Source organism: Falco punctatus (genome assembly GCF_963210335.1).
Source record: "Falco punctatus genome assembly, chromosome: 15".
Lineage (NCBI taxonomy): Eukaryota > Metazoa > Chordata > Aves > Falconiformes > Falconidae > Falco > Falco punctatus.
In genome coordinates, this window is record NC_137595.1 from 20,051,845 (window position 1) to 20,076,127 (window position 24,283).

Sequence of the window (24,283 nt, forward strand, 5' to 3'; positions counted from 1 at the left end):
AACACACATGATGTGTAAAATCAGAGACATTCGCATTGATGCAGTACCACAGCATGATTTACCTGGGGTATTTCTCAGGTGTAGGTGAAGCATACGTGGTAGCCTGGTACCTTCCTAGGCTAGTATGGATTCACTTTTAACATGTCTTCACGGTGAGAGAAGGGGTGAAATTCTTGTGCCAGGCTGTGGCAGTTGTCATCTTTGAGCACAACAGTAGCATGCTCCCCACCATATAAATATGGGTCTTGTTCAAACCTGGTCAGATTAGTGTTTCAAGTGTCCAGGCACACTAAGAGTTGCTGCAGTGAGCAAGCCCAGGTTTGGGTTCTTTGGATTGCTTTGGGCCTTGCCTTTCTTCAGCCGAACTGATGGAATCACAACCTTTTGTTAAGCCACTGCGGAGACTGCAGTAAGGCTTCCCATCGTGAATTCTTTAGTACCAGGAAAAGATGATCTCTGAAGAGCGTAGACCTTTTTGCTCTGTGCTCGGGTTGAGTGGCCAACTAAGTGAAGCAACAAGTGTTCAGCCTGAACCTGCAAAAAATCCAGCAACGCGGGTTACAGAGCCTTACTGCAGGCCCAGGGACTACTGCCTATCAGTTCTGTTGGGATCAGTGACTGTCCATTTTGATTGTCAGTTAGAAAGCATTTAAATCACTTTCGGGATGCAAGAAGGAAAGGGCATGGGCAGGCTTTGTTGCCATACTCAAACGACTCATTAAGTCAGAGCAAGTGACTTGTTTGTCTCCGCCTGTAGCTTGCAGTAGGGGCTGGCGTCTCTTACCTGTTCTTGGACACTGCTTCAGGATTGCCTTAAAGTTGCAAACTCAAATTAGAACTCAAACAGTTTGTCTTGACTATTTTTAATCCAAATTAAGGTCATGAATCTTTCATTGCTGCAGTTGCCATGTTGGTGTCTCCAGTAAGCAGCTTTTGGTTTACGTTTGACTCCTAGAGAACAAAAGTGAACCTGAGGCTTAAGGTCTGAACTAGAAATAATAAAGTCCATATGGAGAATTATTTCAGTCTATCTGCAGTGGTTTAAATCTGCACTTCATTTCACAGAGATGCTTTTATGTGTGGATGAGGGCAAGGGATGCAGTCCTGTGGAATGTGGGATATCTGATAGGCACAGCTGATGATGAGACATCCTTTTCAGCTTTGTGGAGCCCTTCATCTGTGTAAATAAAAAGCAAAACAGGGAGTGGTAAGATTTTCTTGGGTTTTCCTCTTGCATATGAATGCCTTTTCTAGGTACTTTCTCATTATTTCTTATCAGTCACAGGGAAGCATTTCCCATTACATTAGAAGAAACAGAAAAAAAGAAAAGAAAATGCTGTGGCATCATGGAGATAGTTCTGGGAGCTTCCACCCATTTTGGTGTCCATCACTTTTTCTGCTTTTAGCTCCTTCTGGGGTGTCCATTGCCCTGGCAGTCTAAGAGTATCTCCAAATTCAGCAGCTTAGAGCACAACCTTTTTGTTTCAAACCATGATGTTTAAAACAGTGACAGAAATACCAATGTAGCTGTTTGGGATTGGGTGGAGGTATCGGTGGCTCTTCCCAAGGGTATGATGTGTCCATACCTCTCATGTGAATTTAAGTCACTTTTCCTATAAAAATGTAGTTACCTGGAAGTGTGGTTCTTAATTCTTAAAATCCATATACCGTTAATGTTTTTAAAGTAATAATGACCAAGAGGCTGCCTGGCATAGGGTTACCACAGGGGCTTTCCTGGCAGCCAAGCTTTGACCATGCACTTACTACCCGTACTTCTCCTTTCCACTTTTCATTTGCGTGTTTGCTACACTGGGTGGCTTTACAAGCACTTTGCAGGCCATCTTCTGATGCTGCCGTGCTGCGAGGTGCTCCCTTAATGTAGCCAGTAGGAGCATACTTCCTTTCCTCGCTGTGCTGTTACAAGGTTTAATTACTGAGTGCCTGGACAAGGTTTCATGCGGAAAGCTGCCCCACACCCTCTGTACACACACTTCTCCCCCTCCCAGGTCATGTAAGCATCCCAAAGCTCAAGTGGTTTAGTAAGTGGCCAGGATCTCGGCATGAGCACAGTTTGAACAGATTGCTTTTGTTTTGGTGTAATTGAAAAACACCCACAAAGAAAATATGTTGGCTAGGAGTGTGCTGTAGGGCTCAGCCCCGTCCCAGCGGGGCAGAGAGGGACCCTCTCCAGGGTTTTCTTTCACGGTGTCTTGCAGCTTTGCTGAAGCCTCAGCATCCTTGTTCATGTTACCTCGTACGTTAAGCACTGGTTAAGCATAGCCCTTACATACACACCTAACTTGAAACATCGCTGGCTTTAGTGATGCAAAAATAGTCTCGTGTTTTGCTTTTTGGCATCTCAGCCTGAAAAGCCGTGGCTTTGTACAGAGAGGGAAAGTGAGAAGTGTTTTGTTAAAACTGGGGCACGTCCCAATACTTGTTGCACTTGGAAGAGTGAAGCTATGTGAGGAGTCATGAAGCTTTTGTAGTGGGAGCTCGTACTGGATGCTGGGAGCCTGCAGAGCAGCAGCACCGTACCGTGTGGGAAGAGGTGCTTGAAGCAGGTGGGCTGAAGGGTGTTGTGAGATGAAAGTCAGATGTGTTTTGTAAAGCGGTGCCTGTGGCTGCATTGGTGGTTTGCAGAGAAAGAGTTGAAAGAGTTGTGGAAAGAAAGGTAGGTAGATAGGTAGACTAAGTTTGAAGAGGAGAGATCCTTGAAGACCATTTACTGAAAAATGCTGTCAAATGTAAATTAAGCGGGGAGGGGAATAGGTTTGCAGGTTACTTTCATCAGTTGTGACAAGCTCTCCACTGCTTCAGTCCATTCCCAGCTCTTAGCAATTTAACTGGGTGACTCCTAAGGTCCAGACAGAGGACACAGTAATTTAGGTTCGAAGAAATATTTAGTGAAAACCATTAAATTCACAGCTGTTGCATTTGCATCCCTTCTGTATCATTTTTTGACGCTATCGCTGCAAGTACACTGTCAAGAGTGAATTTTAAATCAGTAAGTCACTTGGGAATCACAGCGTTAAGAGTTTTACTAACAGAAGCTTGTTTATCCCATGTCAGAAAACAAACAGTTGCAAGCACTTGTGACCCCAGGTAGTTTCACGTGGATACAGCCTGAATTCAGAATACCCACTGGGCACAGGGAGCTGCTTGTGAACAGCTAGTTCAGAGGCCAGAAGTTACTTGTAGCAAGTTTCGGAGGATAACTTCTGAATAAATGAATATATTGGAGGAAATCATAAGCTACTTACAGGGTGCTTGCAAACAGAAAAAGAGAGTACGTTCATCAAAGAAATTACTCAGTTTGAATAATTGGTTCAGCTCAGAGCATGTTTACCTGCCTGTGAGGGGAATGGGGATGTTTAATTGGCAAATGTTTGTATTGTGCTTTGAGACACTTGTATGAAAGCGAAGCGTTACTGTTAGGGCTTCTAGATTTATAATTCCTTCTGTAGTTCGTGTGAATGCTCCCTTTTTTCAGGGTTGTATAAAGAAGGGATGCAATGGTGGTTTTGCAACACGCACATGTGGGGGAGGTCCCAGAAAGGCATCTTTGCTCCCGAAGGCACTGGGGCACCCTGGCTGCATCTGTCCTACCTGGCAGAGCCAGCCCCACGCACCCATCCCCAGCCCACCAAAGCCAGGGGTGGAAGCAGCAGGGCACAGACTGCCCTGGAGCTATGATGGACCGACCTGAGTGCCCTCTGCTTCAGCTGAATCTGAATATGGGCCTTTTATTATCAAAAAGGTGTCAGTATTGTGTAACTTAACTAAGTTTTGCAGAGAAGGCAGTGAACATCTGTCATGTAAGCAGTGAAACTGTGACTGCATCCATCCTGTACAACTAGCAAGCTGCTTTTTCAAATGAACTTTTACGAAAACTGCAAGTAAACATGCAGAACAACTGTATCTGCTTTTCTACATCGGCAGCTGAGCTGGGAAGTACTGTATAAATACTTTCAGGTAGTACTTAACAGAGTGTCTCAGTACTCAATATCTAGAGAGAATCCTTCTCAGTTACATCACCATTGATTTCTTGGAAATGGATGGGTATCACTGGGAGCAGAATTTAGCCTGTATAACTAAGTAATAAAATATCTTTTTGCAGGAAGTATATTTATAAACAAAGAGCGAGCATTGCATCTTCAAGTTACGTTTGCAAAGCAACTGCCTGAAATTTGGCATGGCTCCTTCCAGTCAGGGGATCTTAGAGACAGTTTTGCTGCATCACAAGCTGCAATAGTATCTCTGAGGCTTTGAAAATGAACACCAGTGTCTCTGCAAACAGGATACTCTTTGTGAGTCTTAATTGGAACCAGTTATGTCTGAATGGTGCAGACTTTGAAATAACGTGACCAACCTAAGAAAGCTATTCAAGATCTATCTACAAACAGTATTCCCCAGATACACAGGGGTGAAGAGCTTACTGGGATAAAGGCCCAGCATGAGATTCTGCTCTGAACTTGCACTGAATTGAACCAATTTTCTGTGTGTTGTTTTGAAGACATTTTGGTGCTTCAAGCATCTTCCTTCCTTTCCTCTCCCCAGCTTGGCAAGAACTAGATATAAAAATATTATAAGACAAGCTTTTGCAAAGGGGGAATTGAGTCATGGAGAAGCTGAATGCCGTGTATTTGAAGTCAGTGTTTGTCTTTACACTTAACAAAACTGGTGATTGGAAGAGATGGGGGGAAGGGGGAAGGGACATTGGATCGTCTTCTATAACCCCGTAATAGTTGAGTGGAAGCAACTGACCTGGCTGAGAATTTAATTTCAGCTTTTGCCACTTGGCTGTGAAGCCCTAGCTAACACAGTCAAATACACTTTTGTATTTTGATACAACAGTCAGTTTCTTTAAATGCTTCCTTAAAGCCAACGGGCATTGAAAGAAATTTTCTTTGGAAGTAGGTGGTTGTTGGGTGTCCTCTTTGTTGCACACGCGCTATTATATTAGGAATTGCCTCTTAAAGGGTTACCAGCACTGCCTTGGTTGCACTAATGGGATCTTTGCGGACTGAGATAAGGAAAATCCTGCTGATTGTGCACTCTGTCTTCTTGGCGAGCACAGGTTAGCCTCTTCCAAGAGCTGTCCCTGCTGACAGCCTGGGTGGCTCCCATAGCTCTGGTGTGCCATGGTGAAGTGCTCTGGTAGCTAGCTGGATTGCAGCAGCACTCAGCAGTGGGGCACAAGGTTTCTCAATGTCTGCATGCAGGGCTTAGCAGGACCTCATCTCTGTTGCAGAATTATTCTGCAATCTCAGTTCTGCTTTTTCAAAAGGAGTCTCTAGTGCTCAGGGCTGCAGGAAGAGTATAAAAAATGTGACAGGAGTGTAAACCGGTGCTCACGCTGTCGCCCTGGGCTTGCACTGCCTGTGGAATATTAGCTTCAAGACCCTGGAACTGCGCCCTACCCTTCAGTTAGTCCTGTGGATTTTGCCATCTTTTGGGCACGGACTATGTTACTTAAGCATTGTTCTGCTAGAATTTGCAATTCTGATACAGGTGGGAGTTGGATGGGGGTTTTTTGTCATCTTGAGGGGTTTGCTTTCAGTAGGCTTTCCGGGAGAAGGTCTTCAGTGGGTGACATGCTTCTTGAAGCACTGCGTAGAAACTTAGTCAGCATGAAGTCAGAGACTTGGGAACTCACCTTGCACCTAAGAAATGGAAGTTTTGTGACCATTTCTTTCCAGGGAAGAATGCAATCAACAACACCTTGCATGTTGAGTGTAGACGTTACAGGGAGCAAGGCTGCCTGGGAGCCTGCCAGGAGGCATAGCAAAAACTCATGAAACCAGTGTGTTTTGGGTGGAGAGACTTGTGTCTGTATGAACAAGAGGTGCGTGAAGGGGATGAGCTAGCAGAAATTATTCCTGGGAGGCAGGAACTGGTGCTGCTGCAACACTGAAGAGTTCTTAATGAGGCAGTAGCTATTGCTTCTGGGTATGGAAAAAATGGTACAACTCCCGTCTTACGATCAGGAGGCCAAATACACTGTTTTGCTGAGTTTCTTTTTTTGTGGAGTGCTTCAGTGCATGCTTACTGGTTTGTCAGATGATGAGAGCAGTGAAAGCATTTTGTTTTGAAAGGTAATCTCCAAAGAATGAAATTCTCAGTGAACCTCATGTTTATAAGAAACCAAGATAATTAGCTTTTAGAATAGAATACAATATTTCAGTTGAAAGGGACCTGCAGTGATCATCTCATCCAACTGCCTGATCAATTCAGGAGTGACCAAAAGTAAAAGCATGCTGTTTAAGGGTGTTGTCCAAATGCCTCTTAAACAGGGACAGGCTTGGGGTGTCAACTGCCTCTCTAGGGAGCTTGTTCCACTGTTTGACCACCTTCTCTGTAAAGAAACTACTTCCTAATGTCCAGGCTTTTGACTCTCCAATCTTATCAATACCCTTTTATTAAAAAGCACACAAGACCCTCCACCCCCTGCCCCCCCCCCCCCCAAAAAAAAAAAAAAAAAAAAAAAAAAAAAAGGGAGAGAGAACACCAGAATTTGGCTGCTTGACTGAAGGTATGGCATAGTCATTTCCAATACAGAGAAGCTGGTTTTGAATGGGGTTGTCCCATGCAGGACAAGACTAGCAGGACCAAGGACTTGTTATTATGACAGGAAAACCTGGCCCCAGGACAGGGTTTAGCTTGGGCTGTCATGCTGTTGACACTTCTCTGTAATGTAAACCTGAGAAGTTTCTGAGCTGAACGTATCTTGTTGGCTCTCTGTTCATTACAGGTTTTCCCAAAATTAAGGTTGGAGTGACTTGGTGCAAAACGCTTAAAATCTGAAGTCTTAACATGGTAGGGAATGTTCTTTTGACACTATTCAGTGGCACATGGAAATTCTCAAAATTAGAATGAATGAAAGAGCAGATGGCCTTTGATCAGGAAAACTGTAAATTTTAAGGCCCTTGGTGTGTATTGCCTTGTGGTTTGCTTTAGTTTTCATTTAGACCAGCTTTAGAAAGTTAATATCAACCATTAAGCCTTTTTAGGCTATCTTCCCCCCTCTTTTTTTTTTTTTTCCTCTGGTTTAGAAGTGAATAAAAGAGCTTTGTACAGTTCTTGAAACTGAGCCTGAAACAGCTCTGAACAAAATATAGTGTTCCTTTCAAAATCTTGGAAATCATTACATCATAGGCAAATTGGGCCAGAAACCGTTAATGGTATTCTTTGTGGAATGAAATCCCATGGGAGGACCTGTTTCAGCAAACTGGCATTGTTTACAAATAGATGCAGTGACAGATGCAGTTGTCCCATTCTGAGGGACAGCTGAAACTTTGTGCCCTGTAATGGACTTTGCAGAATAACCATCTTGCTTTTGGTAACAAGCTGAAGACGTGCCTTGGTGCTTCTGCGGTCAGCCTCAGGCCGGTGATCTGGGCGAGGGAAGGCTGCCTTGGCACTGGGAAAGCATTTGTAGGTGGCTTAAAGAGAAAATAAAGGTCTCTGTCACCAGAAGCTCCCAGTCTGTGAGAACTGCTGGAGGCACAGAGAGCTGTGTCCCGGTGTCTCTGCTGGGTTCCATGAACTGGGACCTCCCGCCTGCTTCCCTGTGCAGGAATACCTGGGCATCGTGCGCTTCGCCTTCCCCAGGATAGCGTGTATGGCACGTGTAGGTCTCACTGGTACCGAAACAATAGTTTTCATCACTGTTTTGTTGGTTGTGGGTTGTTGTTTTTTTTTTCCTCCCACCCATTACTGAAAACCTTTTTGCATTTCAGGATAGAAATTATGGAGATCAGTAACGTTAACTGTTTGAAACCATTTAGTTCTCTAGACAAATAGGCCAGTCTGTACTTGAAAGTCAGATCAGCACAAGCCCTAGCCTGGGCACAGTGATAGCTATTCCTTGGTGATACGGAACGTGTTACTGCCGGCATACGTGCTTCCATGGGAGGGTGGGCCATGTCCGTCATCTCCAGGGCAGGTCTCCCAGTCGACCTCTACCTGGACAGCCAGGCTGTGTCGGCCAAACCCTCTCGTGGGGACCGGGCACGTGCTGGCGACGGCGGGGGTCTGAAGGGTCACGTCTGTGCTTCCCCAGGTGGGGTGTTCCAAATGACAAAAACATCGTTCTGTCTGACATCTGCCTCCAGCACGTGACTTCGTTAGTTAGGAGCGCGTGATCTTTTCCACGCTTCTGGGCCTGAAGGCAAAGTTCTAGGGAATGACGCCTGGTCGGTGGCTGCCTGTGGTTCAGCATCGCCTGTGGATGCAGGTGGAGGTGGGCAACTCCGTGGTGTAGGGAAGGTCTAGCAGTTCACGTAGGGCTGGAGTCTACAAATAGACATCTTCTTTGGCTGCTGAACACTGTGTTAATCTATCAGTGGAGCAATTGCTCAAGCTGCCCCCAATTTGCTGCAGGCAAAATAGACCAGAATAATTCAGAGCAGTGATTTAACACAAACCAGTTGATGAAGTCAGCTGGGAAGGGTGCTCATACATACTGCTCCCCTGTGGAGGTGCACAGCTGGGGTCACTAACACCTTTCATTTCATGTTTGTGAATCAAGATCTCCAGGATCCCGGCTTCATGCTGTATATCCTAGGGAAAAGGCTGGGACCAGCTGTTGCTAGGGTTTTCAGCTGTGTGACCCTGGGATGGGTCCCTGAGCAGCCAGATGTTCAGGAACAGCACTTTGTGGAACCAGGGACCGGTGCAAAACAGAAATGTGATGGTATATTTCATTTGTTGTTCTTGTCACTGAGCAAATGCTTTGCATTTCAGCCTAGCATTGTGGGATTTCATTTAGATTAAATAAAAAAAATGTAAGTCAAGTAATAAAAAGTGATTGTTTATGTGTAGTAATTAAAAAATTATCACAGAGGCTAAAATGCTTGTGTCATGAAAAACAGTCTACAGTGAATATCTCTAAATGTTTCAGTTCATCATTTCATTTTTACGTGGAGGGTATTGTCAGTTAAAGCAATGTGGATTTGATTATCCCCTATTAATACTTTGGCTGGAAATCCTAGCAAAATTCCAGCTATATCAATATAAATGGAATTGTTGAAAACATTGACCTCAGGTGTTGTTTTTTTTAAATACAACAACAAACAAACCAACAAAAAACCCACCCAAAACCCACGCAAACACCCCAAAAACCCTCAGCCGTGGCAGCTTTACCTGACTGAAGTGAGAGCAGCAGTGCTGTTACCAGTTGAGCTTCAGGACTTCTTTGCGTAAGCAACAGTCACCATGTTTGGCTGATACTTCTGAAAAAATAATAAAAAAAAAACCCTACGATTTCCATAGCTGAAAAACATAAGTTGCTTCGTATTTTTTTTATTATTATACTTTTATTTGAGTTGAAGAAAGAGCTTGTTTGTTAAACCAGTTGCTTAACCCAGACTTGAATTTTAGTATTTAAGATACACTAGAAAGATTAGGAATTTGAGAAGTCTTACCTGCCTGGTGTTTTCCCAGCTTATGAAAGTTTTGTAACCATTTCTGGGTTGCTTTTTTTCACCTTAGGTCAGTACCCATGTTGTTTGTGGTCAACAAAAGATCATACGTATCCACTCCTTGCTGATATACCATACGTGGGACTTTATGGTTGCACTTCCTCAAAGCTGTGCCACGAACAACCCTGTGGTGACAGGCCTGTGTGGTAGCAGGACAAAAAGAGAAGACTTGAACTGTTTTCAGGATGTGATAATTTTCCTTAGGTTTTGATGGATTTTAAAGCAAACACGTGCTCTACTTTTATGTGCAAGAAAGTTTTTCATTGGTACTTCTGAAAGAATTTCCTTGGGGAAGGTCATTCCTTCTGCAGCCCCACAGTCCCAGGTCTAAACTCTCTCTGAACACAGCAGGAAGAGAACAAAGATCTTTCTGCTGGCTGTCCATATCCCCCCAACATGCTCCTTGTTTCTTACATCATAAAAATGGTTCACTACGATGCCAGGTAGTTTCAGTAAAACATTTAAATTTTGCTTTGTAAGTCTGATTTTAGAGGAAAATTCGGATTGTAAACAACTGCAAGAGAAAAGTTGTAAATAAAGGTTTAAAAAGGCTATAATGGAGAGAAAAAAAGCTTTTTTTTTTTTTTTTTGGTAATACAGTAATTTTTAGGAATTGGCTGTTGCATTTATTTATAGCAACCAGCGGTAACCTTATTCAGAGCAAACGTCTAATAGAGAGGTTTCTTTACTCCACCAGAAGGCGTTTCTTGCCCTCTTCCCTCCCCAGGACCCCAGCCTTGGCATCCTTACTTGACAGGCATGCTTTCTGTTCTGCTTTTGCAGGAGGCTGTGAGGGCTGCTGAAGATGTCCGATAGTCTGGATATTGAAGAGAAACCTCCAGCCCCACCGTTGAGAATGAACAGCAACAATCGCGATTCTTCAGCACTAAACCACAGTTCAAAACCGCTCCCCATGGCCCCTGAGGAGAAGAACAAGAAAGCCAGGCTTCGCTCCATCTTCCCAGGAGGAGGGGATAAAAGTAAAGTATCAGCAGTGTGAATGGGTGGCTACGTCTCTGTTTGCTTTCTGTTGGTTGGTCGTGGCCGTCTTCCTGCCGCTGTTTTCTTTCTGTTTCAGCTGCAGAATCTGGTAAAGTCCTTCCAAAGCCTTCTGTGCCAAATACTCTAGTAACATGTTTCAGAAGAGGAGGAGGTGTTCAGTCAGTTACTTTGCTGTCTTGGAAAAGCCAGTAAAACGTGCACACATTGTGGGACTTGCCTTTTAAAAATAACTTTATAGTTGAGCTGGGGAATCCTTTCCTTTGGATTTTGCTTTGCATTTGCAGTAAAAGTGGAGATGAGGTGGTGTACTTTTGAAAATACCTTTGCAGAAATGGAAGGCAACATGCCTGACACTCGGGGGGTTGTTTTAAATGCACTCACATTCCAGGAACAGGAACAAGGCTCTTGCTTTTTGCTTTTGCAGTGAGAGTGGATGCAGAATTGGCTTGGTTTAAAACCTGCTAGGTGTGGTTACAGCAAGAGTCTTTTAAAAGTACAGGAAACAGCATTTCAGTTCCCATTCTTTGAAATGCATGTGCAGAAGGGAGTTGGTTTGAGTTAGTGTATTTACAGAATTCAGGGAAGAGATCTTTTTCGTAATGCGGTAGGAACTGGTGGGCTTCACCCACAAGTGCTGAGGGAGCTGATGTCTTTGCAAGGCCACTCTTGATTATCTTTGAAAAGTTACGGTGACTGGGGGATGTTCCTGGTGTCTGTAAGACAGCAAATGTCACTTCTGTCTTTAAGAAGGAGGATCTGGGGAACTGTGGGCCAGTTAGTCTCACCTTGGTCCTTGGGAAACTAGTGGAGCAAATCCTCGTGGAAACCATTTCCACACACATGAAGGATAAGAATGTGTTCAGGAATAGTCAGCACAGCTTTACGAAGGGGAATATATGCTGAGGCATACTGACAGCCTCCTACCACGAGATGACAGGCTTGGTGGTGAAGGGAGTGCAGCGTGTTGTTCCTACTTTAGTAAGGAGTTCAACGCACCTTCCCATAGCATCCTCAGAGTCAAACCGATGAAGTACCGCCTGGATAAGCTGACAGCGAGGTGGACTGAAAACTGGCTGAAATGCTGGGCTCAGAGGGTTGTGACCAGCAGCATGAAATCCAGCTGCATTTCAAGGGGGATTCTGCCTTCAATGTGTGTCACTGTTCCTCCAAGTGGAGCTCAGAACTATGGAACTGCGGTCATTCCCTTGCAGCTCCAGCTCACCGGCACTGCTCGTGAGCCTCTTCCACGGGTCACGGGAGCAGCTGGAGGTGGGTCTGGCATTCTGAACTCCTCACTGGCAGCAGGAGGCACAATTCCAGCCCCATTCCTCCCCCGGTTCAGGTGCAGTCCTGATGATTCCTCTCATGCGAAGGCTGTGGCTGGATGGGCCTGTTCCTCAGGCAGACCTGGCCTAAGGTTGCTCTGCAGAGTGCTTCCCAAAATGTCCCCTTCTCAGAGCAAAACTAATTTTCAGTTGATTCTTTTTAAAGGCCAAAAGTAAAATCTCTCCCTGCTTGTTTAATTCCTGGGAGGATTTGGGTCAGTTCTTCCCTGGCTGCCAGCAGGATGGTATCACGCCTCTCTGAGGGAACGTTTCTTCGGTAGGAGGTGCTGCGTGAAATGCATGCAGAAACGGGGAGATCCGGAAACAACCCCTCCTGGAAATAATCAGTGACATAAAAAATGTAATTAACACCAGTCAGAGCAATCTTAAGAAACATACAAGTACCATGATTTTAAATGTGACTGTGAGGCAAGGTAAGCTAAGGGTTACAGCTTGGTCTTTGTTGGGTGGAATAATAAATGGAGGAAGTTTAGCTTGGCTGGCCAAGCGCCTTCAGGTCACTTCATCTCAGGGTTGGTTTGTGGGTCAGAGTATCAGCTGGCCTGTACGTGCTTCACAGACTGTGACACATTTTTGAGAGTCCTACTTATAAAGCTGAAGATGATTGATGTGGCTGCTCTGGGCTGGTGCAGTGCTTGCAGCATCTCACAACTTTATATTAATAGTCCACCACTGGTACTAGCGAACAGAATATGAAGAAAACACCATGACAGAGTGTTTCTGTCTGAACCTGCAGGAACTTTGTCTTTCACTTGCTCGCCAGACAGGAGGGATGCAAGGATGGATATGCTGTGGTGTGTTCTCTCCAAGGCAATGGTGTATGCTGGGACTGCTGTGCTCAGGGAACAGGAATCTTTGTAGTCACTCTCCTGTTGGAATGTAGAGGTTTCAGTTAGGGTTTGAGCACTTCTTTGTTTAAAACCCTGTTTTGGTAAGCTATGATGGCTCTCTGGGACCTATCTGTGCTTCTGCAGTTGAAACAAGCCACTTAGGCATTAGTGTCTTGCTCCTTCCCATAGCACCTGACCTCCTGGCTGTCCTTGGTATAGCTCCTCTCAGCCTTGTCTCTGGGATGAAGTACCCCATTTCCTGGGGGCAGGAAGCCAAGGCAGGCAGCTGACATACGTTTCCAGTGTCATGTGGGCAGTCTGTGTAGAACAAGGAGCTGAACCTGTTCCCCCATAGCTGAGGCTGAAGCTGTGAAATTGGCCTTCCTTCCTCGGAGCTGATGATGGTGATGGGAACTGTGGTGGAGTTCATAGCGTTAGTGTTTCCTTTCAGCAGCGCTTGTTACCTCAGGAGAATTGAGAGCAGAAAGAAATTACTTGCATCCTTCTGGTTGTTTGATACAGCCTTGTTCTTCTTTCATTAAACCGCCTGTAATTGCTGTGCTATGAAATAAATTAATACTGTGTGTGAGCTGGTGGCTCCATGAAGGCACTGTAGAGCGTTCAACCTAAAGCAACGCGAGGGGAGGGCCCACCACAGCTCCGATGCCCCTTTCAGCTGAGAGGTACATCCTTGTCAAGATTTCTGGGTGAATAATGGCACTTCCACGGAAGCTGCTCTAGACTTAGCTGCAGGTGGGAGCGGCGTCAGACCTTCACTCATCTGATTGCCTCTTGTACAGAAAAACAAGAGAAGAGGGAAGGAGAGAAACCCAGTGGGTTAAGATTAATGGAGGAGAAAGAAAAGGACAAGGCTGCTGCGGTAGGACAGGAGGAGCAGGGCAGGAAGGATGCTGGGAGGGACAGTGGGAGAAGGGATGGAGGAAAGAGCAGAATGTGATGAGGAGGCAAGCAAACAGGAGGGCGTAAGCGTGAGGTCAAACCCTTCCTTCTTCTTTGGAGAAAAGCTCTCAGCTGGGTCACATTTTGCTCCCAAACAATTGCTTTGTTAACATAATAATGATGACGGTGATGCAGACTGCGTGAGACCAAACACTCTTTCCTTGGAGTCTTCTAATCTGTAATTGCTGCTGAGGTGGTGTGGGTGACCCTCGTGGCTAACTGCTGTGCAGCAGGAGTGTATTGCGAGGGACATTTATAAGAAAATCAAATAGGAATGTCCAGGATAAACCCCTCAAATCCAGTCAGTCGCTGCTTCAAGTCAGTCGTGCCTTTTCGTATCATTTTGCCAACTTATGTGAAATAGAAGTGATTTGAGTTGCAGGGCACAGGGAGAAGTGTCAAAGCTTTCAGATGGGAGAGGGGGAAGGGTGTTGCAAGGAGATGTTTAATTCTGTATTTAGTTCATAGTTTATCAGCATTTGGACAATAGGTTTATACCTGCAGTCTGGTAGGCAGAGGTCCCTGAAGCAGATGTGCCAGATCTTGGGGAATGAGCTGGAACGCTTGTCCTCCAGCAGAAGAGGCCTAAAATGGACAAGTGCTGCTTTTGATAGAATGTTTTCTGTAATGCCTTATTTTGTTTTTAGATTTGGCTGTTGCTTTAAACTGAGTTTGATGATCCTTTAAATCTAATTTTCACTGCATATGCTTGGAAACTATGAGGTAGGAGAAGCCAGTTTTGTTGTCTGCAATAGAAAGCTATATGTTCTGAACGGGGGTGACATCCTGTAACTGGCAACATCTATCCTGAAAGCTGAACAACATAATCTTAGAGATAAAAGAAGGGGAAGAGCATTTGCATTTGTATTTGATATATTGCTGCCATCTTTACTGAATGCTAAATGAAAATAATTCATCAATTAACATTGTGCAGGGGTGTGCAGTACAGACAAAAGGTGACAGTGAATTATTTAATGAGGATAAATGCAACAATGCAGAGAAAGGATTAAAAATATCCAAAATCCTCTAGACTATAATTATGAGGAGCAGCACATCTTCCAACTAAAGGAGGCTGTGGGGCAGAGTAAGAAATATGTGCAAAGAGAGGCCTTGTGGAGCTATCTGTGAGCAAAGACAGACCCGGGGCGGGAGGGGTGCTGATACAGGGTTCAGCCTTTGGATGAGACCCCTAGGTAAACTTAGGAAGCTGGCAAACGTAATACTAAAACGCCAAAGGAAGATGTTAATTAAAAGTCTGTGAGCATAGTAGTGCTTTGTGTTAGAAGGCTTATGTGCCAGAAGATAAATTCAGCAAAGCTCCATCCTGGTTGATACTGGTAGAAGGGCATGCTTGCTTTTGAAATAAGACACGTGCAGACTCGTCTTCATCTGTTTTTGATGTGCATAGCATGACTGTCACTGGTGCTGCACTGAGGGAGTACAGGACCTGAACAAACTGCTCCTTTCTCTCCTGTTGATGCATAATTATGGCGTGTGTGTTCGTTTTCATATTCCCGTTAATGTATGGTGATCCGCTGGCCTTTAGAGATCCTGATACAGAGTATCGTGGTGATAGGTGCAGCATAAACCTTTTGTGTATCTCTGGGCTTTTCACAACTGCTAGCATGAAGTCACGTCACATCACGTCTATAGAGCCAGCCTGCTCAGGACCACAGCGAGGGTATGTAAACCAGACACGCATTAAATGGGCGAGAAGGGCAGCAGAGAGAGGTGGGATCCTGGGGAGCAGAGCGCTTCCTTTAAAGATGTGACGTGGTGTGACCTTTTTGTATCCTACATGAGCACTTTATGCATGTCTTATTTCCTGAGTTAGCGTTAATAACTTCCGCATACTGCACGTGGGCACTGTAACATTTGTTCTGTTCCAATCATTTAGCATTTTTCCATTGAAATGACAAATGTATTTGGTGGAATGGCAGTTGCCCTCTGGGCTGTTCCAGGTGTACCACTGGCACTAGAGAAGATGCTATAAATAACTCTGTACTGTATTATTCAACCACGTGGTGGTTAGTCTTGGAGCATGCTGGTTCTCCAGGGAAGCCAAATATTTCAGGTACCTGCCAGAGAGATGTTTGAATGTGGGTTTATGCTGTGTTTATCTGGGTGTTTGGGAGTTGTCCAGAATTGGCATTATTGTCACCATTTTTCAGAGAAATCTCGGTTGAACATGGATTCTTGATGCATCAGAGTGAAGGCAGCTTCTCACAGCCTTTATTCCACTCACTCTTTATCAGGGTCAATAAAACTGGGCTGAAGTGAGATTTGTTGATAGTAAAAAGCACAGGAGATGGATGACCCGAGGGATGTTACTTTAAAAAGTTGTTATAATACAAGGGAGATAAGAAACATATGCAGATCGACTGACTCCAAGTCTGTCCTTCAGTAAGGTACTCCACACTCTGAGAGTACTGGTGGAGTGATTTAAAACCAAGGAATTCCTGGAAACTAATGAAGTTTGGGTGTTATGGTTATTTGTCTTAGTTGTGAGCTCAGATGAAGCTTTTCCAATGGCATTTTTTGCTGTGCAGATTCTGTGGTTTCTAATACAGAGCTGCTGCTTCTTCAGCCTTTTACTCAGAAAGGTGTCTTCTCCTGAGCAGCCTGTTTTCACAGAACTTGTAGGAACCTGGTTATCTTAAGAAACTTATCTCTGATTTGGCTGAGTTTGACACTAGGTCCAAAGCGTGTGGAGGAAAGACACACATGCACACAGGCATGCACCTGCATGTCCTGGGGTGCTTCTGCAGGGACCCACAGAGCAAAGTCAAACACGAGTCAGTTGCTAGATATGGAAAAAGTGACGAAAAAAAGAACTGCTAATAGCAATCGTGCTGGTTAGAGATAGCCTAAGAAGGCTACTTCTTGAACAGCTTGCTTTGGCAGCTGTGACACTCGATTGGAAGAAACACAAAATGAAATGACACCTAGATGTTCCAGACCTTCCCCCACAGGGGTCGACAGTTAGGCTGGTGGTGTATTAGTTTGTGTCTGTTTGTCAAGTAAGATGGGCGTTAATGATTTTCTGCTTCTGAAATGCTATTTTGCGAACACCTGATTGTGAAAATTTTTGAATGAAAAGCTGTGCAGAGAATAAGTGCGTGTTAACGTTTTGCCTCTAGCCAACAAGAAGAAAGAGAAAGAACGTCCTGAGATATCTCTTCCTTCAGACTTCGAACATACCATTCATGTGGGATTTGATGCCGTCACTGGAGAATTCACAGTAAGTAACTGCTGAATTGTGTGCTTACCAGAGATTCTAGTTTCTTGATGGTCAAATAGCCTCCTGTTGCCAGAAACGTCAGATGACAGCAGTCAGGCTGTGAAGAAAGAGACTTTTATTTGCTGGGCTTAGGGTTTGGAGTGTTTTACTTCTGATTCAGGCTGCTTTTTTTTTTCTCCAAGGATTGTCAGCAGAGTGTCTGTGGAAAATAAAATCTTGGAAGAATGTAGGTGTATGCTTTTATCAGTCCCACAAGCTGCTACAGGGCTTGGTTATTCAGTGTCTTTGGAAAAGCATAAAAAACCCTCACACATGTACATAATATATGTCTTGCTATGGACAGTCAGACCCAAAGTGCAAAGTCCAGCTGCTCTGCAGACAGCCCTTGGAGACACCCAGAAAGAGGCAGCGTTGCGGAAGTCCATTCATTTTAATTTAGTGTCCTTCAAGATACGTCCATAGACTAGGTGACCAGACAGTTCCTAGCCTTTATGTATCAATAAAATAGTAGTCAGCTTTTTCTACTTATATCATGACAAAGCGTATGAAGTGTTGGGAAAAATGAGTCTGATGGAAGCTCCTTGAAGTGTGCAGGGGGCTTCAAAGCATTTTCTCTCAGACTACTAGTTAGGTGCTGAAACCATTAATCCTTAACTCTAAGATGGCTGTAAGCTTACATTTGGTTGAGCTGTGGAGGTGAGAGGAAGCATTAGCAACTCTGTACCATCAGTAGTACCCTGTGAGCTAAGTGGTCAGACTGTGTTATCACCATGTGTCAAATGGTAAAGTGTGCTAGTACTGACTGGCTGCATACACCAAACAGGATGGGACAAATCATTTGCCTGGGCAAAGGATGGTTAATTTTCCGAGTGTGAGCCCTAAGTGTGATCTCTTCATCACTTCCTACTTTGATTGCTCCCTTTGCTCCTCAGAAACATTTCATGAAGCTGGAAACTCTCTGTATGCTACAGCAGCAATAGCAATAACAACAATAACAATAGAAGAAAAAACCACACATTTAATGAAAGCATGTCTTCAAAAGAGTAGTGAAATTGAATTATCCTTAGTAATTAGGAAATACAGCTACATTGAAAATATGTGGATTACTTAATTAGCCTTTTTAAAATAGATGTCGCTTACAAAATCTTACTTCAAAATTTCTGTGCCAAACCCTAGGGCTTGATTAAATGCTCGTTTTAAAAGCCCGGATGTGGTCATTTTTCATCAGAAACTTAACATAAAGCTTTCAGAATTGTGTTTTCCCTACTATCTATCCTGGTTTTCCTCTTCCCCCGCCCCACCCCCCACCCCCCGTAGTCACTTTATTGTTCAGATTAATCTTCAGTGCCATTCTCTTTGCCTTGGTATCATATTATACATTCTGTTACTTTCTGCTTTCGTTTTCTCCCTTTTGTGTTTGCATCCCTTTTTCTTGTCTAGCTTTTCTTCCTTCTTCATTTCACTGTTCTCCCCACTGAATGTTCAGTTGTTCTTATTCTATATTTGTTCTTCCTTTCAGCCTTCTGCCTTTATTTCTACCCTGTGCTTCAGACTTTTTCCTTCTGGCTCAATGCAAATGCGATGGGTCACAATCGTGTTCTCTCGTAGACTAACTGGTGGTGAGGATCCCAGTTAGTTTCACGTCCCTGCCAGCTGGAACAAAAAGGAGGGATGTCGAGGTTAACACACTTCAGTTCTAAGCACAAGCACTCTCTATCAGTACTTCAGAGATCACGGTTTGGATTGATTTGAATGTTATTATTATCATCCGGTGTGTCAAAACAGTCTCTAGCATCAGAGATTTTTTTGTGGGGGTGTGTGTCAGATGCCAGCAGCACAGGTCCTGGACTTTTATAGAACAAAACGATTGTGCGTGGCTAAAGATGTCCACCTTTATTGCTGTAGCACAATTTTTTCTTAATATCCTTCTCCCTTTCAAAACAGTGGACATTAGACGGCTGCTGTTTTACAATTGCACAATATTTCTACAATAATACTGGTTCCTACAGTGTGGAAGTGCAGTGCTGTGGTTTGAGAAGGCGCTAACCAATTTGAAACAAACCAAAGGGACAGGTGTCTTCCTCCATGCAGCTTGCCAGGGTAGGACTTAACACTGTAGTCCTTAGTGGAGTGAAATGTCAAAGCAAGGGGATCTTTGCACCATTAAGAACCAGCTATCAGCTCCCAACTAACCCTAGATGCGTTACGTTACATGAGGCATGTTTGATTTGTCCCAACCTGGATACAACCCACGTATCAGCTGGGTAGCCATGTGGTAAGTGTGTCCTGCTGAAGGGACTGCCACTAGCCATATCATGTAAAAATATTCCCACTGTCTAGTGATCACACCGTCTGTCTCTTTCAAAAGTTTGGAAGTGCCATGGGAATGTCCAGTAAATGTGCAAATATATATGGGGTTTGGTTTTTTTGTTTCAGATTATTACAGTTGTCATGCCAGTAGTGTCTGCTCCACTGGTTATGTGCATTGCATTGGGCCATTTTCTGACACCCCCAGTCACCGCCCAGCTGCATTACCTGGTTGCTGTTAGTTGCATCTCCAGTCAGTTGCATGGTCTCCTGAGTATCCGGCTTTCAGGCTTGAGCACCAAGCTGTGTTGTTGCTCATGAACATACGTTATATCTCCATTTCACTGTGCTTGGAGCAACCGCATTCGCTAAGAAGTAGGGCTTTTAAAGCTCAAAGTAGAATTGGTTGGAAACTGTTGGGTGGGAGCATGCTGCTAGAGCTTTATGTTGATTTATTTTGAAGAAACAGTTGCATTTTCTGAATGGAGGAAGAAGCGTGGTTTGCAGGGCTTTGGGGAGTGCGTTTTGTAAGGCATGCGTTTTTGAAAGAGTTTCCTGATCCCTAGTCTAGAAGGAAATGTGGTCACCCACCAAACTTTTAAAGTTTCAAGATTCTGACATTAGCAAGTGGGAGAAAGTTTTGGCTATAGATGTGAAGAAGTTGCACGCTGTTAATCAAATCAAGCATTTCTTTAGAATTGGCCTGATTTTCAGTCACACATAGATTGTTTCTGTTACGACAATACACGACCTCCCAGTGTGAAAACCGAGTTGGACCAGCTGCTTTTTCCACTGCACTTTGACTCGGGCACTGGCCAATTGTGATCTCAGGGTTGGAGAACCATTGGAAAAAAACTGGTGTAGAGCCATTCAAAAATGCTAACCTGGCTTGCAAAACTAGACAAATAGCAAAAGCCCAGATCTTTCTCTATTATAACTTTTTCTTTTTTAATGAAGAAAAGAAATCATGGGTAATTTTTCCTCAGTAACGTATTTTTATGAGGGAAAGAAAAACTGATTTATAAAAGAGAGGAGGGGGAATGATGCTTCCAAACTTTGGAACAGTTGTGATTTTTCCGTTTTCCTAAGCCTGCCTTCCTGTAGCCTGTCCACCACCTAATCTGTTTGGTATCTACCTCGTAACTCCCATTTTAGATGGGACTTCCCCATTTTGGCCCATTGGTTTCCTCCTACCACCTTCTAAGTTGTCCCCCATCCTGTTTTAACTTTCTTTTCTTTCTTTATTTACGTCCATTACAGCCAGATCTCTATGGCTCACAGATGTGCACAGGGAAGCTCCCAGAGGTGCGTCACAGGCCCAAAAGAATCTTGCATCAAAATGCTTCTTTGAGATGTCATAGCACTGCAGCAGCAGGTTGATGTGTGTGCAGTAGATTTGTTGCTTGGCTTATCCCACTTTTTTTTCATTAATCCTAAACTTTGGAGGCCCATGTCACACATTGTTTTGTGGAGAACTTCTTAGGCAGAAGCTGTATTTAAGTGTTTACCTAGATTGGGGTGGCACCAAGGCGAAGTGTAAATGTACTTCAGGTGTAGCTTTTCATTCAGTAAGCCCTAGAATTCGCTGATAGATGTTGGCTGTGCAGTAAATGGGGAAAATTACAGGCTTTCAGATTTAGGAAATTATACTGGATATTTAAAGCGATTTTTCACCGATACAATTTCAATGCAGAGTTGCGGCTTTCAGCAATTGGATCAATTTTCAAATGCCACCCTCACTCATAAGATGTCCTAGAATTCATCCAAGGCTTTGGCACTCTCAGCCTGTTTTTGGAGTCCCTGGTTTCTGCATATTTACAGTAGAGAACCTACAGTGCTACAGGAGCTCAAGAAAGGAGACATCCTTAGCAGCAGTGGTACAACTCAGTGTTACAATTTTGAGAATTTAAATGCAGATTCTTAACCCCGCAGTGTTCCCTGGTATGCTGAAAATGAATTGTATCAGGGTGGGGTTTACCTTTCAATCGGACAGCAGCGATCATTTCAGCAAAATGTGTTTGTGTTATTAAGCATTAAAAATCCAGTGTAAAGCTCCTAAAATACACTGTGTTGTCCACAAATTTAGAATAGTCTTGTTATGTCTGCACTGAATCACCAGGAAAACAAGCTAAGCCTTAAATCATTATTTCATGGAAGAGCAGAGTTGATTTAAAGATGAGTTTCATGCACTTTTTTTCCTATCACAGTCATAACTTTCTTTTCTTTTTAAAGTTGGATCCTGGTTTTAGCTCTGTATTTTGATAGAGAAGAGAATGATTGCATCTAACGTATAAGCTACTAATTTTAATCGTAAGGTGTCAATCAAAATTTCTGAAAAGTAATCTTACAGGTAGCATGGGATCTTGGTAAAGATCTGTGAGGCCACAGCTGTTAAATATTCTAAATCTGCGTTCTTTCCACTTGACATCTACAGGGCATTCCAGAGCAGTGGGCCAGGCTACTACAGACCTCCAACATAACTAAACTGGAGCAGAAGAAGAACCCACAAGCTGTCCTAGATGTTCTCAAATTTTATGATTCCAAAGAAACAGTTAACAACCAGAAATATATGAGCTTTACGTCAGGAGGTAAGTAGATCTCACTGCGCAAAAGGGAGTGTCAGGCCAGAGTTCAACATTCAAGCGGTCAAGAAGCAACCTTAAAAAATTCCGCTTTGTGGAATAGTCCTGCAATGAATTATATTTCTCCTTTTGTCCCCTAAATGTCATTGAAACTGCAGCTTTTCTTTGTCAGTTGTTTTTAGAATGAAGGTCATGTTTACTTTTTCTTTCTTTGCATCCGTGTTCCTTCTCAGCGTTCACAGTGGGGTGTAGGCTATACTTGTTTCGTGCATTTTGTGAGTTGCTCTTGGATCCTTTGAGCAACAGGTTATGGACTATGGGGATTTTTGGTGATCCTTTGTGATACAGGAGAATTTTCAAGGGTTGTTTTATGTTACTGGTGGCGAAGTTGGGTTTTTTTGGTTTTTTTTACTGTGCGTAAATTCGCAAACAGTTCTGGAATGGCTGCTATTGTGATGTCAAGACATGTTGCTCCAGTAGGATGAGATGGAATGCTGGGTATCCAGGGCAGTCTCTGCTGCTTACTCATTCAGGGAAGAGACTCATTTAGGTGTTCCCGTCCAAATTTTTCCTATTATTTTACTTTTGCTGGACTCCACAGCCAGGCTGGTGAGACACCTAGGAAGTAAGTAGAGGTTTTTACTAGGTGCGGCATATCTGGCCTTTGTATCTACGTGTTCCTTTGCTATTCCTGAACAACTGAGTTGTTTTAAACAGAAATACTATTAAGATACCATTAGTTCGGTAAAGCTCATGTTAGCAGCTTCAGCTAATAAGGGGGTGTCCCTGTCCAATGGGGTATGGACAGCATTTGTAGTTTAACCTGCAGTGATTCAGTTCCCTACACGTAATAGCATGTGGCAGTGGGATCTGTAATTTCCTCAGTTTGCTGGTTCAGCTAATACAACTTCCAAAATGAAGACTGGGACAGCTTCTCAGAAGTCCTCCTGAAACCTGTGCAGTTATCTCCAGAATTGACGAATGCTTATTTTGACAGAAAGCATATTTTTTCTAAATTGCATAATGAAGAGATTTGACTGTCTAATGTGATGCTTAATGTTTCCTAAAATAGCACTTAATTTTGTGATGAAATGCAAAATTCAAAACAGTTAATGTATGCTCCTGAACTCAGGAGCTGTTACTGTGCTCTCAGAGTAGAACTGCCACAGCTAAGGGGGGTTTGGGGGAAGCTTTTATGGGGAAATATTTTCAGCAAGCTAAAGAGAATCAATGCATGCAGTTTATTTTTCTTTTTTAAATAATAAAAAAAAAAGCTGCTTTAGCTCTTGGGCAGAACAGAACTATTGACTTTTACAGAACAATTTGCATTTTCATGACCAAGTTTCTATTTGTTTTGTTTACTGGCAAAACAGGGCAAAAAAATAGGCACAAGAAACTGTAGACGAATAACTTAGTATATTGTCCTGTTATCTTGCTTGCTATGTAAAATACCTGTTGCTGCTGGAGGGGTGTTGTGAAAAAAAATATGCTATCTGTTTGGATTTACTTGTTCTGTGGGATTCCCCACAACAGGCAGTTTTGTAACAGCATCTGGTTAATTTTCCCTTGCACATTGCAGATAAAAGCGCCCGTGGATACATAGAAGGCCATCCTTCGGTGAGTGTGAAAGTAACCTTTTCCTTGCATAGTGTGTAAGAATTGTGGAGCAAGCTTGAGCTTTGCCTTTTAGGATAGAGTGCCAGCCTTGTAGGCAGAGAGAAAGTACATTTTAGTGTCTTTGCAGTGGAAAAGGAATCACTGGCTGTTTTCTAATTTTCTGCTTAAGAACTTTTAGATAGGTGAAAGTCTGGTTTTGCAGACAGAAGATTGCTTGCTGTTCTTAGTCATGGTGATATATAATTCGCAACAATATGCAATACTGTCTAATTAGCCCATTTTAATTTAGTTTTAACAACTAAGAATCTCCTTCTATTAAATTTTACCATTTATCATTAGTACAGCTGAATATGTAGCTGAATATAAATAAGGTTATAATTGATATGTAACTCACTGGAACCATTGAAAGAAAGTTTTAAATAATCATCCACTCTAATTAATACTGGATTGCCATAGCAATCCCAGAGATGTAGTCATGACAGCGTCATTAATGTTGACCAGGTTTATTAGTGTTAATGTTAATGCATTAAATAGAAAATGACTGAATGGGGGTTTGGCCTTTATTTTCAAGTGTTAAGCAACTTAATTTTAGGTTTGTGATTGCACAGCAAGGGCTGTGTATAATGAAATGGAAATCATCTTTGAATATTCACACTTCAGATTTTCAATTGATGCACTTTCATTATCTTTAATAAAATCTTTAAAAGGAAGTTTGGGGTTCGCCAGAGTGCAGTAAGCCTTCCCAATAGTTTTTCCAGTGGGTACGGACACATCGGCAGCTGCTGTGGTATTTCTGGCAGACCTAGGTGGTGAGACAGTCAAGATGTCAGCTTTCAAAAGTTACTGACTCAGAGGATGCTGCTTGAATGTTATAGCACAGGGAAAACAACTCTTGACAGGATCAAGTAGTCAT

General features: G+C 43.3%; 1 protein-coding gene and 1 long non-coding RNA gene across 4 annotated transcripts in view; one reads left to right on the top strand and one right to left on the bottom strand.

Annotated features, from left to right (window-relative positions):
* Positions 1-24,283, top strand: part of PAK3 (p21 (RAC1) activated kinase 3) — an 81,734-nt gene that overhangs the window by 33,202 nt on the left and 24,249 nt on the right. For all 3 annotated transcript variants that reach the window (XM_080365912.1, XM_080365910.1, XM_080365911.1), the window contains exons 2-5: positions 10,269-10,465; positions 16,764-16,864; positions 21,606-21,759; positions 23,333-23,370. In XM_080365912.1, the coding sequence (XP_080222038.1) occupies positions 10,291-10,465; positions 16,764-16,864; positions 21,606-21,759; positions 23,333-23,370 (468 nt within the window). In that variant the 5' untranslated portion in view covers positions 10,269-10,290. The remainder of the gene's footprint in view (positions 1-10,268; positions 10,466-16,763; positions 16,865-21,605; positions 21,760-23,332; positions 23,371-24,283) is intronic.
* Positions 7,007-10,360, bottom strand: LOC308053951. Its single transcript, XR_013923875.1, has 2 exons — positions 10,236-10,360; positions 7,007-9,236 (listed from the first exon to the last, which is right to left on the bottom strand). It is a non-coding gene; the product is annotated as an uncharacterized lncRNA (long non-coding RNA).